At 38.6% G+C, this 19,659-nt stretch overlaps 1 protein-coding gene across 5 annotated transcripts in view; it reads right to left on the bottom strand.

Moving 5' to 3' along the window:
- Nucleotides 1–19,659, bottom strand: part of ano3 (anoctamin 3) — a 168,676-nt gene that overhangs the window by 41,034 nt on the left and 107,983 nt on the right. For all 5 annotated transcript variants that reach the window (XM_079809773.1, XM_079809774.1, XM_079809772.1 and 2 more), the window contains 3 exons: nucleotides 15,614–15,674; nucleotides 5,967–6,049; nucleotides 932–1,072 (listed from right to left, as the gene is read on the bottom strand). In XM_079809773.1, the coding sequence (XP_079665899.1) occupies nucleotides 932–1,072; nucleotides 5,967–6,049; nucleotides 15,614–15,674 (285 nt within the window). The remainder of the gene's footprint in view (nucleotides 1–931; nucleotides 1,073–5,966; nucleotides 6,050–15,613; nucleotides 15,675–19,659) is intronic.

The raw sequence follows: 19,659 nt of genomic DNA, 5'->3' as shown, positions 1-19,659 counted from the left end.
AATCATTTTATATAATAAATATTAAATATTTTATATTTATATATATATGTGTATATATATATATATATATATATATATATATATATATATATATATATATATATATATATATATTAGGGCTGTCAAAAGATTAATCGCGATTAATCGCATCCAAAATAAAAGTTTGTGTTTACATAATATATGTGTGTGTACTCTGTTAATTATTATTTATATATAAATACACACACAAGCATGTATATATTTAAGAAAAAAATATTATTTTTATATATAAAACATTTATATTTATATATATTATAGATTATATAAATGTATATACAGTATATACATGCAAATATGTCTTAAATATATACATGAATGTGTGTGTATTTATATATAAATAATAATTAACAGAGGACACACACATATATTATGTAAACACAAACTTTTATTTTGGATGCGATTAATCGCGATTAATCTTTTGACAGCCCTAATATATATATATATTATATAATTTAATTTATTACAAACTAAATTATTTTATTACATTTTTTCTTACATGCCAAGAGCATTAAACTTAATAAGAACTCATTTCAAAATGTTGTCCATTCCTTCTTCCTCAACAATTGCTAAAAAAAAATGTGGTTACACTTTTTTTAGTGCCTACACGTTACATGTACTTACTATAGTAATAACAGTAAATTAGGAATAATACAAGCAATTAACCAAAAACCATACCTTACCTTAACCTTAGAACATACTGTTAATTCATATTACTCAGGACTTACAGTATTTGTGTAATTACACATTAACGACACCTTAAAATAAACTATAGCCAATATTTTTTTATGGAATTGTTGAGAATCCGAATACCAGAAAACTGTATTTCATGATGGGTGACAATAGCTCTGCTCTGACTCTGAGCTTTAGGGATGTTTTGAACACCGAATCTCACCATGAAGAAGATTCCCGAAACAGACACCATGAGTCGGCTGAGTTTGTCTGTGAAGGGCTGGAAGGGCTCTGGCTTCCCTGAGATAGGGTTTACTCTCTCCTTCCGGGAGTATTTGGCTTCAAACTGGGGCCGTAGCTCCTCCTTTTGAACAAACACATCATATTAATCATGAAACATGCGTTTGAAGATCTCTGTACAGCTTTCATGAATGCATCTCATCACACACAGATGTTCAGCATCATCATCTGCTTTGGCTGGGCATGACGGCCAGTGATGATGTCATCCAGAAGTTGTTGACATGAGCTGAATGAGTTAACATGAGTCACTTCAGAGCCTGAACATGAGATACATTTATTAGTACAATCTGCAATATGGCAGTTAAATATAGAAGGGACTGTATAGAGCAGCAGTTCTCAAACTTTTCAATTATCACGTCTGATCGAATCACACCATCCAAGTATCACCGAGACACCCCCTTTCTTCTCAGTGTAAGAATGTTGACGTATTAAAAACATAGGGTTTGTTCGCCCAGCGAAATGAAAATTCTCTCATTGTTTACTCTGCCTTGTATCTTTCCAAACCCACAATGCTTTCTTTCTTACTTGGAACACAAAATAAGATGTTTCGAAGAGTGTTCATGTTGCTCTTTTTCATATAATGAATGCATATAGTGATCTGCGACTGTCAAGCGCCAAAATAGACAAAAAGCACTATAAAAGTATCAGAAAAGTAGTGTAGGCTAGTGTGCTACAATGAAGTCAAGCCTTCTGAAGTCATTTGATAACCTTACGTGAAGAACAGACCAAAATGTAAGTCATTACTCAGTTGTAGCTCTTAGATTTACACTTTTGTGTTCCGTGAAAGAACGAAAGTCATACGAGTTAGAACGACATGAGGGTGAGTTGGTCAATAAAGGCAGAACCTTCATTTTTAGGTGAAATATGCATATTAAAAAATTGTAAAATGATTACAAATTTGAAAAAGAAAATCTATTTCAAATAATGTAAGTGTGTGGAACACACCAGCTGCCCCTTTTCCACCAGCATTGCTTCTGGTGCTAGTTCCCATTCTATTTCCACCGGGAAAGCTGGTTCCACATTGGCCCTAAAATCTTGATCTGGTGTGGAACCAGGAACCAATGATCAATTAAAACTAACAACAACAGTAAACGGCTGCAGTAAAAAGTAGTCATCCATCCCTCGCACTGTAACAAATTAGTCACTCGTGGGTCAAAATGACCCAAGGTTTTTTTTGGTCCACAAAGCTTCATCATTTTATTTTTAAATGCAATTTTATTTGGGAGATTTTTTTATTTTCTTCACCTTTGAATTACTAGATTTAATCAATAAATAATAATCTATTCACATTCTTTCAACTTAAATTAAAAATAACTCCAATAACGACCAATTTGTACGTCCTCACGAATTTGTACAATTTGTCTAAACCCCAGTGACGGGTAGGTTTAGGGCCGGGCTTAGGGGAATACGAATTCATACGAATTGGGCAACTTGCAAAAAATTGGATTTAGCAAAAAAAAACGTACGAATTCGTACAAATTAGCCACCTCGTAAATTTACGTACGATTTGCCGTGAGACCGGTCGGGTTAATTCAGCTTAGAATATCTTACACTGGATGTCTCTGCCGACCTATTTCATGACTTTTGATATTTCATGACTTTTGCAAGTAAAACCTTTAAGAATATTTATTTGAAAATGTAGATTATAATTAGGACTGTCAAAAGATTAATCGCGATTAATCGCATCCAAAATAAAAGTTTGTGTTTACATAATATATGTGTGTGTATTCTGTTAATTATTATTTATATATAAATACACACACATTCATGTATATATTTAAGACATATTTGCATGTATATACTGTATATACATTTATATAATCTATAATATATATAAATATAAATGTTTTATATATAAAAATAATTTTTTTTTCTTAAAAATACACATGCTTGTGTGTGTATTTATATATAAATAATAATTAACAGAGTACACACACATATATTATGTAAACACAAACTTTTATTTTGGATGCGATTAATCGCGATTAACCTTTGGAACCTCAGGATTGTGCCAGATTTTGTATATTTTTTTGACCAAAAAAAAAAAAGAAAAGGGATTTGTTACTTAAAAAAAACAAATTGGAGTGGAGATGAGTGGAGATGAGAGTCACATGATGAATCAAAGCTGTGAGGAGGACAATACTCAAATAGAGAAGGTGCACAGCAACACCATTATCTTAATTTAAAAAATGCAATACAAATGTATTTAACAACATTAGATGTAATATAAAACTCTAATGTGCATAACTGATTAAAAAAAAAAGAAGAAAATACATCAAATGTGAAGTGTCACGCAGGGAATTCCGGGAATGTCAATTTACATTGTTCTTTTTAAATTTAAATTTAACAGTATTTTACTGTAAAATAGCTTCAAATGTAAGGTTAGATCTATTACAGTTATTCACTGTATGTAGTCCGGAAACTTTCTGTTAACCAGTTAACTGTTTTTAACGGTAGCATTTTTACAGTCTTTTACCGTTAAAATCGCGATAATTTTTTCCAGTGGGACTATCACAGCTTCATAATCTGTCGTGTCACCGTTCGGTGGATGAGCACCACCTCCTTGCACAAGAATCATCACCATCTTGGTGGAAAAGAGGTTTGTAAAATGCTTCTGGTGCATGAACCAGTTTGAGAACCACCGTTATACAGAAACTAGCGAAAAAGATTTCTACAGGGCAACGAATGCAAACACCAGACATACAGCAAGTATCAACCACATCTGATCGCTCGGATCTCTGGATTATTTGAGGAGTTCCCTCAAACGCATCACACACATTAATTCACAAAAACAATGCTCAATACATTAATTCACTGTCACTCTGCACATGCTGATGTGTGAAATGTGATTTAAGAAAGGCTGTTCACACTGAGATTTTATCATGGGAAGAGAAAATACCGTAATTGTACTACTGGCTATAGTGGGTTTTTGCTCACAGGACCGTAGGCTCATTGGAAAAACATGTCTCTACCTACATTTTTGCTCAACTCCAAAAACGCAAGTTGTGTGTGCTCTCTCTGAGAAAATATTTTAATCTAAAAAGTTCTTACACCAAGAGTTATTTTGTAAAACGTAAAATTTTTTCCCACAATATCAAAGGTAAACAGCATTGATCGCTGATCACACAGTGGGTTGTTTCAAAGTCTTTTAACCTTGATTTCATTAGTGTCATGTGCTCTTAGCATTTAACCCTCTGGGGTTCTTCGGTCATTTCTGACCCAAATTAGTTTTTTTATAAATGTTAAAAATCGTAGCTTCATCGGAATGGTCCGAAATTTTGTGACTTTATTGGTACTTGGTATATGAACACCCAAAAAAATGGGGACAGGATTTGAAAAGTCTAAGTGGTCGTAAAAAAAATAGTCACACTCAGGACTTAGGAAATTGGCAAAAATATAAATATAAATAATTATAAAATATAAATAAAAATAAAAAAATTTACGACCACTTAGACTTTTCAAATCCTGTCCCCAATTCGGAGCATTCCGATGAAGCTACGAATTGTTTTTTTTTTTTAATAAAACGCAAGATCCACTATTGTGATAAAAATGCTCAATGTGTCCACCGGATGGCACCGATCTCATTAAAAAAATTGCTTTCATGAGGCCTAGGCTTGACTCTAAAATGAAATACAGCTTTAATTAAAAAAAAATAATAATAAAAAAAAAAAAAAAAAAAAAAAAAATATATATATATATATATATATATATATATATAATTTTTTTATTATATTCAATGGGAAAAAATGGGTCATAATTATTGCATAAATATTAATTATACATCATAAAATTATCTCAAAACACCAAAAAAGAAAAGGAAAAATATATTTGAACAAAAATATATTTCATTGATTTTACTGAAATCTTTTTTATCCTAATCCCGCCCTCCGGATCATTTTTGACCCGAAGGTCCTGAGTGTGACCCATAAATGATGAACCCCAGAGGGTTAAGCTAGCTAGTGGAGTTTTTGACTAAAAAGTTTAAAATGGTCAATTCTGTTACCGTCAAACTCTGTTACCAAAGTAGAGTAACACTGTTGTGTTAACATAATGATGACAGTGTGTAACAGAATTGACAGTAACACAATTGACAAACAATACTATAAAGAAATCAGGGTTTTTTTAAGTTAAAAAAGAAAGTAACTTAAATTCAATTAAAATTGATTATGTTTTCAATAAGATATTGGAAATAATTTCTGTTAGTAAACAGTTTTTTTCCTTAACGTTTTGAAATGCGAAATTTCTGACGTAGTAAGATCACCTGGAGTCCCATGAAACGCCAGTCACAACACTTCATAAAAGACCTCAAAAACTCGTGGAAGCTACAATTGCATGGTTGTATCAGAAAATGTGTTATCTCGTGTTTTCTTTCTTTCAGAAGTGTAGAGTTTAGTGTAGGTGCAGGTCTAGAAAATTTACCTTTTAGCGTCAGAACAACACACTTTTAGCGTCACTCACTGGACATTTCACTTCGACAGTTTCACACAATGCAGCGTAATATCATTTTGCAGAAATGTCGCTACAGGCACATTTTTCCAAATAGCCCTGGTTGCAGCAAAAACAACTGACACTTGACTACAGTGTCTCACAGGAGACGTATACTCCCGTTGGTAGACGCCGAATCACGTCGCTGCTCATTTGCATGTTAAAGTTAACCAGACGTTTTGTCAGTGCTAATCGCTGTCAGTGTGAACACCCTTAAGTCGTATTCCCATTGGGAGCTAAGCATGCACAACACAACATGATACAATAGGAGGCACACTCACAGAACACACCATGACAGGGATTTTACACTATAGGAAATACAACAGACAGCACATAGATTGGCCACACACCAGTTATAGTTGTTCATGAACTTAATGGTCATTTTAACAGGTCTCAAACAATTATGATATTTCTAAAGAGATAATAACATAAAGCATCACAATTTCACATTGTGAACAGGAAGGCGGGCTCACCTCCTCCTCCTCCCAGTCAATCAGATCCCAGTCGTAGGTTAACTCCGCTCTTCTCCTCTTCCAGAACTCCAGGAATACCGTGGCTGTGATGGTACAGAAGCGGAAAGATAAGAAAATAAAGAGCTTTGAAATACAGGACAGTCCTATTCAAAGGCACTGTGTTTAAATTAAAGGGACAACAGAGGTCCACTCCCGAACATACTCAATATACATACATGAATATGATTGCTTCAACTATGCACGCTCAATTTCTGGTGTGGGCGTTTGCATAATCTTCTGCCATATGGTGATTTTTTGTTCAGGTCAATTACTGTCAAAAACATCCACTCTTGAGGACGTTTGTTTAACTGTTGAAACATTTATAGCCCGTTCAATCCTACTGTTTTTGTGACCAAAGGTTTGAAGGGTCTAAAATATGTTGTTGATGTATTTTACATCATGTTGATGGATTTATAAGTGTCAACTATACATGTATCCTAAGAGCGAAAGAGAGAGAGAGAATCTCTTTTATTGTCTCTTATTTTTGCAATGTTGAGGGGAAACCAAACATTTTACGATCCAAAGTTCAATGTTTTTTTTGCATTTCATTTTCATCCGGGTCAAAAACAGAACAAAAGGGTTTCATCCGGGTCATATTTCAACGCTCTTACTGGGTAATTGCAGGTTTGAGTATTTTCTTTGTCTGTATTCAAATGAGTTTTCCCCATTTGCAATCTTTTGGCCCTGTGTGCCAACACACGTAAACATGGCAAAATAAAGTATTGATTTCTTTCTAGCTGTACTATTTGATTCTTTCATTTCTCCATTCCACAATTCTTGCTGGTTTTACAACCATAGACATTGAGGGGGACAAAAAGGTTTAAAAGTTACATTTTAGTCTGGTTTGCCTCAGCGGTCTAAAAGCGCTCGTCAATATCAAAATGATTGAGATGGCCAATCAAATCAAAGTAGGCGGGGTTTACGTTCTCTTTTGGCTCGTGCACAGTCTTCGCACACAGACGAGTGCGTCAATCTATCGCTTAATGCCGTTGCTGAGAGAGACTCTATTCTTTCCGGTGAAATCACAAAACAAAATGCACCAAACGTCTCCCTGCTCTTAATATATAATCATTGATGAACATGTTTGATTTAATGAAGAAGAAAAAAAAACTATATGAAAGCGGATTAGAACCTGTAACCTTTGACACGGTTTACAAAAATTCTACCACCAGACCACAAGGGAATACAAAAGTCAATAGTAGATGTGTATTTATTCACTAATGCGAAGAATCTCTACCCTGACAAGCCAGACCCACATCAAGATGTTGGGTCTGGGAACTCAACATTGGCAGGGCTCAATCCGAGGGGCGGGATAAACGGTTGTCTTTCAAATTCCCTCTGCACACAATGGATAGCGCCACAACCAACCAGAGCAATGAAGACGGTGAAGCGGAGCTAGTTGATAGATTAAACTTCCACCGTATCCGGTCGGCAAAACTCAGAACACATCTTCCTTTCTTAAGAATGACTTAAGTGCCGTTCTTTGTTCTTTTATCAAAGAAAAGCTGAACTCCAAGTCTTCCAGAGTCGCAGTCAAAGCCGATTTGAAAGACCGCCGTTCGCCAGCTTCTTTGTTTACAAGTAGCACGCGGAACCGCCGCAACTTGCCAACATTATGTTAAGCTCGCCCACCGACTCTATACACGATGTGATTGGCCTGACCAGAGTTTGGTTTTTCATGCTCGCAAGCCAACGGAGAGTTGCTAGACGCCCTGGCTGCAAATTTGATTTGCTGCCGCTAGCGTGCGTCTAGATTTCTAGGCTAAAGAATCTCGGGACTAATGATATATTTGAAACAAATTAATGCAAATATTGTTTGCAAATAGTCCCAAAATTATTATTTCCCAACTACAATTAGACCTAGAGTTTCATTCACTGTTCTATTTCTTTAAGCTTTATAAAAATTTAAAAATTGGTCCCCCCCAATGTTCAAGACATGGTTACGGCCTTGATCCTAGGTGTATATGATTTTCTTCTTTCATACGAATACAATCAGAGTTATATTAAAACATATCATGGCTAATCCAAGCTTTATAATGGCAGCCTAAAATTTGAAGACCAAAAAAAAAGTGTATCCATCCATAATAAAAGTGCTCCACACGGCTCCAGGGGTTAATAAAGGCCTTCTGAAGCAAATCAATGGGGTTTTGTTAGAAAAATATCCATATTTAACACGTTATAAAGTAAAATATCTTCCGCCAGACTGCCTTCCATATTCAACTTATGAAGACAGTGTAACGTCTCTTGTAATTCAAAACGCTTGCGCTACGTCTGACGTCATCGTCACGCCAGATACGATTTTTTCATAAGTTGAATACGGAAGGCGGTATTCAAAAGCTAGATATTTTACTTTATAAAGTTTTAAATATTTTCTTTACAAAAACCCATTGATTTGCTTCAGAAGGCCTTTATAAAACCCCTGGAGCCATGTACGTTTATTATGGACGGATGCACTTTTTTGGACTGCCATTATAAAGCTTGGAAGAGCCAGGACACATTTTAATATAACTCTGATTGTGTTCGTCTGAAAGAAGAAAGTCATATAAACCTAAGGTGGCTTGAGGGTGAGTAAATCATGGGATATTTTTCATTTTGGCGTGAACTAACTCTTTAATATGGAACATGTTATCAGAAATATGTGTTCATTAACATTTCACGCCTGCTTTGAATGCTCATCCATTCAGAATTATAGCTTAGATCTATTCATTTAATCTTTTTTTTCATCTCACTGGTAGACAGTTTCAATCTAGTTTACAGAATATAATAAGCATTCCTTTTTCACAGTATCCTAGGAACTGATGTATGCACTAAAAATGAATACTAAATAAATCAAAGTAAAAATAAGATCAGTTCTGTGAGGTTTTCATGTTAAATTTAACTTTAAAAAAAATTACAAAACCATCTGTGCTCTGAATCCACGGCACACATTTCTACCAAAGGACCACATGACCCACTTTTGTTTAAAGCAAAAGAGCTGGAAGGGAAGAGACAGACAGATAGAGAGACCGAGAAGAGAGACAGTGTTTAATTTTTAAAGCCCGGTCTTCATCCTGAAAGCTGTCTTCACATTTGAGCTTTCAGGAATTCGACTTGCAGATCCCCCTGGGTCTCTCAATCAGGAACAGTCTGGTCCCCATGTTCTAATAATACAATAATATGACTTTCGTCAGCACTCGCCAAAGTAGTGGTTTCTGTGAAGCGAAGCACCAAATAAAAATTTGGTTGCTACCCATCCCCTAAAATACAGGATCATCCTGTATTTACAGATGATGCTTCTCATAGCAAATCACTATGGGGCACAATTTTTGTTTCATAAACACTGTTATAAGGTCTCTGCAGTGGGGAGAGTAACATAGTATCTAATAAAAGCAAATCAATTCCACACGTAGAGAATCAATTGTCATTCATTAGCCGAGCAACATCCATTGAGATAAATGGAAAAATTCTAAGCTTCCTGCAGGGATTATTAGCCTCCTTGAACTGTACCAATGCATATATGGATTGCTTTCTTTTTTTCCTCATAATTTGCAGCATACATTTTTTTTCCCCTTCTACCTGGTAACTGTGCAAATGAATTGCCCTTCCGTAATGTCATCTGTAATGATTTATGTGGAGGTCAAAGCATGGCATGGTTATGTTAAGCGGTGTCCTGATCTCAGAGTCATGATGCCTTTGCTCGCTCAGTTATGTTGTACACTGAAAAAAGTGAAAAGACTGTGTCAGTTATTTAAAGTGCATTTTCATGTTGGTCTAATTGAAAATCATGGTTTCCGGTTTAAACACGCTTCATTCAGTTTGTCTAAAAGCAAAAAAGAAACAATTTTGTTTAAAATGTATTTTCGCTTGACATGGTAAGGAATATGGGGAGATGAGACACACCACCTAGCAGTGATAAAGACGGAGGGTGGTGTATGGTGGTACACCCTGCATATGAGGGACGTGGTTATTGTGAAAGAAAATAAAGATGGAACGCAATACCCTCTTTATTGTTTTTCAGCATATTTATTGGTCGTGGTGAGCTGATGCAACCCCTTCACTTTTAGTTTGCCCACCTGGTCAGACCAGAGGTGTTAGCAGTGCCTACTGAAGGAGTGGTTGCGCTGAGATGATGCAACCCCTTCAGCTTAAGTTGCCCTTCCTCCAGTTTGACTGGAGGGGGTAGCAATGAACTGCTCCGGTAGCAGCCTATTGAAGCCGTGGTCATGATGAGATTTTTCTGGTTGAGATCATTTTTGGTTGCCCTCCCTCCAATAATATCGAAAGTGTTAACTGCTGGAGTAGCAGCTTACTGGAGGAGTGGTTACGATATGGGACCCCTTCAGCTTTAGTTGCTCTCCCTCAAGTATTTCTGGAGGTTTTAGCTGTGAACTGCTGAAGCAGCAGCTTATTGAAGAAGTGGTCATGCTGAGATGATGAAACCCTTTTACTTTTAGTCTTTTACTTTTAGGCTCACTGATTCATAACGCTTCGAAGCTTCATGATGCCTTGTTTTGAAATCGTCATCACTATGTAAGTCGTTATTTAGGGTTTTTTTGCGCACAAAAACTATTCTCGCCGATTCATAAAGTTATTTTAGAACCACTGTAATGAGATGGACTTTGTAACGACGTCTTTAGTACCTTTTAAGGGTCTTGAGAGTGTAAAGTGCAATTGTGCCAATGGAGGCCTTTCAGAGCCATCAGATTTCAACTAAAATATCTTCATTTCTGTTCCGAAGATGAACGGAGGTCTTACGGGTGTCGAACGACATGAGGGTAAGTAATTAATGACAGAATTTTCATTTTTGGGTGAACTAACCCTTTAACCATGAACTGCTGAGGCAGCATCTTACTGAAGGAGTGGCAGTGGTGGGATGATGCGACCCCTTTACTCTTTAGCTGCTCTGCCGAGGTGCAACCACTTTTCAGAATGCGTGAGAAATGGAAGAGGGGTGACACTGAAGGTTGTAGCCTGTAATGCTGAAGTTAGAAAGTTAGCATTCTGTGTGCTCCCTTTGGAAAGCTGCTCAAGTACCCCTTAGGGTAGCACAAGGTGGATGAAATTACGATGGGTACTTACAATACTCCCTGAACTTCATGCACATCCCTCTGCAACTATTGTTGGGTCTTAAAGTAGGGGTATCACTCCACTTTGGATGGGTGCTTTAGTAAAGACGAATCGCTAGCTACAACAGGTTTTAAGTGGAGTACCTTTACTCTAGACAGTGTATGAGCTGCTCTCACCCAATATTATTGGGGTATTTAAGCAGGACCTGAGCTCCCTTGTGGATAAAGCCTGGGTGAAGAGAGTTGCTGGGCACACTGCATTATGCCCTGCTTTCATTTTCTTCCATTTTATGGGTAAAACTAGGGATGTAGGCTTCCCCTTGGAGGAACAGAAACTTTGAAGGTGCCTGAAGGCTAATAACTGTAGGTTTTAGCACCTTGCTTCCTCCCTGTGATAAGCTGCTCACCTACCCTTAGGGTAGAGCAGAGTGAATGGAACTATTTGTCTGTTTCATTTACCTCCCTCCCCAACTATTGTTGGGTCTTGAAGCAAGGATATTGCTCCTCTTCGGATGGATGCTTGACTATGGCCCTAGTTTGACAGTACTAAGTAGAGGAAGATCGCCTACAAGTGTCCTTCCTTGTTATGTCACATAATATTGTAAAAATTGTTCGCTTTAATGGGTTTAGGTGGAGTGGCTTTTTTTCGAGGCATGGTTCGGCTGTACTCCCCCAGTCATTTTGGGGTCTTGAAGTATAATCTAAGGTCCACTGTGGTTTCCTTGGGGGTTTAGAGTCTGGGTGATAAGAGTGATGTGCACACTGCATTATTCTCTGCTCTCATTCCCTCTCCTTTCCTGGGTAGGAGTAAGGATTCAACTCCCACTTGGAAGGGTAGCAATAGTGAAGGTTGCAGCCTGAATGGCTAATTACTGAGGTTTTTATAACTTTACATGCTTAAGCTTAAGCTGCTCTTAAGATACTCCTTAGGGTAGAACAGGATGAATGGATTTGTGTTAGGTACCCACAAAATTCCCTCAGTTTTGTTTGTCCCCTCCCCAACTATGGTTGGGTCTTGAATAAGGCCTTATGCTCCCTCATGGCTGGGTATCGAGCAAAGTCTCTAGGTGATCCATGCTCTGAGAACCTGGCAAGTAGAGGCAGTTTGCCTGGTAATCTCCCCTCTTGTAATGGTAGCACTCTATAATCAGATTTGTGCATGTGTGCAAGTCTCCTTGTGGTGACTGGAGAAGAACAAGTAATGTTGAGTGCTCTCCCCTTAGACTATGACCTCCCCGGAAGTAGTGGTAGATTGAAGGTCATAGTTGAATTATTCCCTTTGATATGCTACTCCCTAAGGGATTTGCCAAAGTTTACTGTTCACTTTATTAGAACGGACCCACTTTATATTTGATGGCCTTAACTACTATGTACTAACATTAAATTAATAATTTCAAAGAATGCACTTGTTGTGTACATACATGTTTTTACATTGTACTTACACAAAAAAATCCCTGCATGTAATTACATCTGTAATTCATTTCTGTAGTTACATTTTAATTACACTGTTGACACTTCCCTTACACCTTACCCTTAAACTTACCCATCCTACCACACCTGTCCCTAACCCTACCCTTAAACTTACCCATACCACCACACCTGTCCCTAACCCTACCCTTAAACTTACCCATCCCACCACACCTGTCTCTAACCCTACCCTTAAACTTACCCATCCCACCACACCTGTCCCTAACCCTACCCTTAAACTTACCCATCCCACCACACCTGTCTCTAACCCTACCCTTAAACTTACCCATCCCACCACACCTGTCTCTAACCCTACCCTTAAACTTACCCATCCCACCACACCTGTCTCTAACCCTACCCTTAAACTTACCCATCCCACCACACCTGTCTCTAACCCTACCCTTAAACTTACCCATCCCACCACACCTGTCCCTAACTCTACCCTTAAACTTACCAATACCACCACACCTGTCCCTAACTTTACCCGTATCCCACCTCAATATCAATAAAGTGTTTTGCAATACAATATGAACACAATAAATATATTGTACTTATTTTTTATGTAAGTACATAGTAGTTAAAGCCACCTAATATAAAGTGGGGCCATTAGAACTTTTGCTCTTGGGGCCTTTAAGGCCTTTTGCCTGCCCTACAGGAGAGAGAGCAAGGTTGTAAAGGTCGGGACTTCCCTTGCAAAAGAGCATAGATACCTTCTCTTGCTATTAGAGAAAAACATTAGGTTTAGGGATTGGCTAGTCTACGAGTCGCAATTTGCACCCTGACTCCAGATAAGTGATCTGTAGCAACAATCTATGTTATGTCCACTATGTTTGTGCATATCCACTGAGAAGAGGAATGCATTGTTACATCTTGCTGCCATGCAACAGGTTTGCCTCCACATCTCCTTTAGACAAAAGAGTTGATGACATGTCTTGCAGGCACCCTCTTATATTCACAGGCACTCCGCTTGTTATGTCATGAACTGCCATTGGCCAATAAACTGGTGTGTTTGTTACATGTTTTCAGACCCCTGTCAAGCTGAGGGCATTCCCCATAGCGCCAACCATAGCCCAACCAACTCCATGACACAGCATCTCATTCCCCTTCTCAGGCAACCGGGGTTACATATGTAACCTAGACGTTTTGAGTCAAAAGATAGTGCCAATCTCATATATTCTAGCATGGGTTTGGATGGAAAAAAAGAGATCATTAAGTGATTTGATAGACATGAATGTAGCACTGTTTTGCTGCCATAGACAATGATCAAATATACCCTACAGTGTAGCCATCAGTTAGCCTGGCGCAGCCCTCTTACGTACTTCCGCTCACTTTTCATTTTCCTTCAGTACGTTGTCTGGGTTTGCGGTATATTCGCTGGTTTTCTCCGGCCAAATTTTAACCGGTCCAATCAGGGAACAGAGGGAGTTGCTGAGAACGATGACGTTGATATCGCGCGCTAGTTTGAGTTGTAGTTCAGTAATGGCGGCGAAGAAAGATGTGAGCGAAGCCATTCGGTCCGTTGTGGCAACGCTGCTGAATATCCAGAAGTTAAAGCCGAAGCAAGAATAGTTTTTGCTGAGTTTTGTTAGTGGCCATGAAGTTGTGGCCCTCCTCCCCACGGGGTTTCGGGAAAAGTTTGAATTTCCAGCTCACTCCGTTAGTGGTGAAGGAGTTGGCTAAGGCAAACGCTAGTGATGCTAAGCCGATAGTTGTTGGACATACGTCACGACCAAACATTAGCGATTGGTTACAGCAGATCAGAGTGGCTCTGGGCAGATCCAATAGTTTTAAACTTCAAAAGAGTACTCGCCTTCAAGTAAAGTTAACGCTTGTCAATGGAGGGTGGCCAGACTCTCTGTACAAATGAAATGTACGAGAGTCTGGTAGGACCAGGCTAGCCATCAGTATGTGAAAATATCAATTGCAGTGTTTGACCATTTAGAATCAACTAATAAAGACAGTCATAGAACGATAACTTCAGGCATACGTTCATGCAAATAAATACAACTGAACGTCGGTGTTCATGGCCTATAATTATTTCGTATTTAAGGCAAGCATTTTTTTTTTCCTAGGAGAAAAATTTCGTCTGGTTTCTCTTGACAATGGAATGGTGGTTTTGTTGTTTTAGAACAATCCTTCTTCATCCTCACTAAAGCCATTCTTTTGACCAGTTCATGAATTCCTGTTCACTGTTTACGATTACGTTTGATGAATTAAGGAGATTACTGTAATTAGTAGCTTATAATTTCATCTTAAACTCTACAGCTTTATTGCAGCTACCCTAACTGTGAAGTGCTTTTATAGCCCTTTTCCAGCAGATAAAAATATGGCTGTGACTAATATGTTGCTTTGTTTAGATCCCACACGTCACCTACAGGTCTGCACCTGCAAAACCCTGCACAGATGAAGCAAGCACAAAAAATACAAAATATGTTAATGCAAGCACATGTACTGTAGCTATGCTATTTCAACTTCACGCTTTATGGAATTTAACATAGCAAGATTATAAGGATTGCCACAAGGGAAATTAGTGTACAGTTAATAAGCATTGCCACAAGTGGGCATTAGTGTAAACTTTTATAGGTTGTTTTCCCTTTCAGGTCAACTACTGTTATGGTGGAGCAACAGTTGTATTCAAAACAGAATACTCTACTTTTATTTCACTCCTGGGAAGAGTTTCATTGGCTTTAGTCAGTCAGTTAGACTTAATAATGTGCCCACAATTATCAATCACTAACTCACCTGTGATCGCCGCCAGGGATCCATCAACACATCTATTTATCACTGCTCGGGTTCAGAAGAGTAAGTCTAAGCAGTTTTTAAATATTTAAATGTTTGGGCTGTGCGAGAAGTCTACTGTGACCTGATTAGATCATTTGTTGTAGTGTGGGACAAAGCGGTGATTGATTACAGCTGCTTCTCTTGAGCTTTTGAGTCCATCCTATTATAGCAGACTAAAGAGATTCTTATTCTGCCTGCTGAAGGAAGGCCTCTTTTATAATTACTTAATTTGTATTTCAAACCAAATGCTGACCTGTCTGTCTTTCTGCAGGTGGAAAGAGAAATGTTGAAATAAAAAAAAAAAATTTGACTCACCCCATATTGCCATGAAGATAGCAAAGAAGACTGTGCCTCCATTATCAAAAAGATGGGTCACCTGGTAGGCACAAAAAAGACAGTGTATTTTAGAATATATAACAGCAAGCTAAAGCATATATCAAGAAAACAATGGAATAGGAAAGCATATGAACTAAGTATGATTCTTTACAGAAGAGGAAAAGTTTTGATAGCACTATCAAACAATTCAGATGTGCTTTCTGATTCAGTCTCATGACAATTTCTAACTATTTTACATATTTTGCTGAACTTTTTCCATTTTATATTGTACGATTTCATTAGTATTTTTCATGCCCCACTGATTGTTAGGTTTAGGAGAGCAGGTTCATGCTTTTCCTACAAATCACATAATACAAATTCGTATGAAATTGAAACGTTGTAAAATATTTACGCTTTCTCCTGAGATCGAATTGGATTTTTAATACTGAGATGAACACAGGTTGTCGCTGCAATAGATGCCGTTTGCGTCACGGCTAGTTCACGCCAACAAGGAAGCTAAAGACCACAGTGTCTAGCAACAGTCACTTATTTCAGCAAGAAAAAGAGTTGGGCGTGAAGGGGCGTTCATTCTGACAGCAGTTTGCAGTAATGAAGTGGGCAGCGAATGTAATTCAGTGAGAGTTGCCGTTTTGAAAAAGAGCAACTGAAAGCATTGGCACTGAAACCACCTACTTTTGTAATTCATGAGCCAAAAGACATTTTAATTTTGCCAGCTACACAATTTGGAAAAGCCCAAACAGATACGTGCACAAGACTTCACAGAAACTGTAAGGTATGCCTGACAACAGCATACAATGACACAGTGACATAGTAGGTGAGTAAATTATGTATGTAGTCACAAAATCAGAGAGCCCAGCATGAAAGCTCACAGGTGACACACTCGACACCTGTATATCATATATGTATGTAAACTGACTAAGAAGACCATTGGTAATCAGGCCTGAGGGGGGTGTTAATATACTGTACTGTAAAACTGAAGAGTGAAATTAATTAAATAAGATGAGATTATTTCCCTCCAATAATAATCAAAGTTTGTTGTACTTGATAGAAAAAAGTTGCATGAACTCAAATTTTGATTGTAGTAAGCTGAACTTAATATGATTGAGTTGCAGCAGATTTCTAATTCCCAGCATGCTTTGCGTCAGACTGTATAAGGAAAATAAATGTTGAAATTAAGTGTTATTTTGTGTGCTTTTGCACAAGATTAAAATAGGGAGACACACTATATTGCCAAAAGTATTGGGACACCCCTCCAAATCATTGAATTCAGGTGTTCAATCCCTTCATGAACTTCATTCATTTTGGACAATTTCAACATCAGTGCCTGACCTCACAAATGCACTTCTAGAAGAATGGTCAAAAATTCCCATAAACACACTCCTAAACCTTGTGGAAAGCCTTCCCAGAAGAGTTGAATCTTTTAGAGCTGCAAAGGGTGGGCCAACTCCATATTAAGGGTGGAAAGGGTGCAAAGGGTGGGCCAACTCCATATTATCAAAAGGGGCCACTCCACAGAGACTGCACTACTGTCGGTCACCGAAGCCCTGCGGATAGCTAAAGCTGAGTCCAAATCATCAGTCCTCGTCCTCCTTGATCTATCTGCTGCCTTTGACACGGTAAATCATCAAATTCTTCTGTCCACCCTCTCATCACTGGGCATCACAGGGACTCCGCTCCATTGGTTTGAATCTTATCTCACAGGTAGGTCCTTCAAGGTTGCCTGGAGAGTTGAGGAATCCCAAGCACATCAACTGACCACGGGGGTTCCTCAGGGCTCAGTGCTTGGACCTCTCCTTTTCTCCATTTACACTACTTCATTAGGTCCCATCATACAGGCACATGGCTTCTCATATCACTGCTATGCTGATGACACTCAGCTCTACCTTTCATTCCAACCAGACGACCCCACAGTAGCTGCACAAATCTCCGGCTGTCTGGCTGACATCTCTGCATGGATGAGTAAAAATCACCTACAGCTCAACCTGGCAAAGACTGAGTTCCTCATCTTTCCCGCCAGTCCCACTATGCAACATGACTTCACCATCCAGCTAGGTGCATCCCTGATCTCCCCTTCAAAATCAGTCAGAAATCTTGGAGTTACATTTGATGACCAGCTGTCCTTCAGAGATCACATTGCTAAGACAGCTCGCTCTTGCAGGTTTGCGCTCTACAACATCAGGAAGATCAGACCGTTCCTAACAGAACACGCAACACAGCTTCTTGTCCAGGCCCTGGTTATTTCTAGACTGGACTACTGCAATGCGCTTCTGGCTGGTCTCCCCTCTTGTGCGATCCAAACACTTCGAATGATCCAGAATGCAGCGGCACGTCTGGTCTTCAACGAGCCCAAAAGGACCCACGTCACACCACTCTTCATCTCTCTGCACTGGCTACCACTTGCTGCTCGCATCAAGTTTAAGTCGCTGACGCTTGCCTACAGAGCCACCACGCACTCAGCTCCTGCATACTTTGACTCGATTCTACGTCGCCACACCCCCACCAGAAGCCTTCGTTCAACCAAGGAGCGAAGGCTTGTGGTACCTTCACAGAGAGGCAAAAAATCCCTTTCCAGAACATTTTCATTCAACGTTCCCTGCTGGTGGAACGATCTGCCCACCGCCATCCGAAATGCGGATTCATTGACAACATTCAAAAGTCAACTAAAAACTCATCTCTTCCGTGAGCACTTAACCTCCTAAAAAAAACCTTAACCTCCTTTCCTCTTTTCCTCCTCTTTCCCACCCTACTCTAGCCTGTGCTACACTGAGAAATGTACACGGACTAAGTATTTCAGGCACTTGTTGCGCTCACTCGACTCTTCACGACCAATCGCTTATTGTACCCCCAAGTTGTAAGTCGCTTTGGATAAAAGCGTCTGCTAAATGCATAAATGTAAATGTATTAAACCCTACGGATTAAGAATGGGATGGCATTAAAGTTCATGTGCATGTAAAGGCAGGCGTCCCAAAACTTTTGTCAATATAGTGTATGGCAGTCTCTTTGATAGTGATAATAGCATGTGTTATTTGCTATCTAACATTTAACCATGAAGATCTGAATGGGATGTTTATGAAATGAACTGTATGTAATTAACATTAGCAATTAACTTAAACCATTTAAGGCAATCAGTTTCCTCAAACCATTTAAGTAGCTATATAGTTAAGACTTAGTTAGATTTGTTACATGAAAACTGACTGAGTTTAAGTTGAGTTTACTCTAATGATTGACTAAACCAATAGTAAAATAACCCATTAAACCAACACTAAAATATAAGTGTATTGAACTTAATGTATATGAGTTTACAGTACTCATACTTATTGGTTTTAAAACTTAAATGGTTTAAGGCAATCGGTTTCCTCAAATGGTTTGAGTTACCGTAACTTATCAGGTTTTACAGTATACTATAGGTGTAAATGTTTGTATTAATATTAGTGCTAGGAATTTGCAATGGAGTTATAAATAGGGTTATAAATGTGTGCATAAAGGTTGAGATGAGGAGGCAAGGGATTCTAAAGAGGGAGAGAAGTAAATTATGCTACTGCTTATATACCAGGGATGTCCAATCCTGCTCCTGGAGGGCCACTGTCCTGCAGAGTTCAGCTCCAACTCCAATTAAACACACCTGCCAACCAGCTAACCAAGGTCTTACTAGAAACTTTCAGGCAGGCAAGTTGGAGCCAAACTCTGCAGGACAATGGCCCTGCAGGAACAGGAAGGGATGCTCCTGTTACACCTTGAAACATGATTGGCAGCATTAGGCTAATACAGCAAGTTCTTTACAAACTTATGTTATGAACTTCAATAAAGAGCAGGACGTCAGACTGAAAAAAGAGCTGGTGGTCACCGAAAACTCTAGTAGCAGGATAACTTTCCATCAATATTACTCTAGAGTAGAAAGCAAGACTGATCTGTTGCTCTGACTCCCCTACGGGAGCTTTGTTTGTTGAGGAGGTGGATATTTTGGCAGAGCAGATTTGAGCTGTAAGCCGTGAGAATTATCTGTGGGCCCGGCAGGAGGTTTTATG

The sequence above is a fragment of the Gobio gobio genome, assembly GCF_949357685.1.
Source record: "Gobio gobio genome assembly, chromosome: 25".
Classification (NCBI taxonomy): Eukaryota; Metazoa; Chordata; class Actinopteri; order Cypriniformes; family Gobionidae; genus Gobio; species Gobio gobio.
The sequence above is the reverse complement of the archived record's forward strand: the minus strand, read 5'-3'. Positions and strand labels throughout refer to the sequence as shown.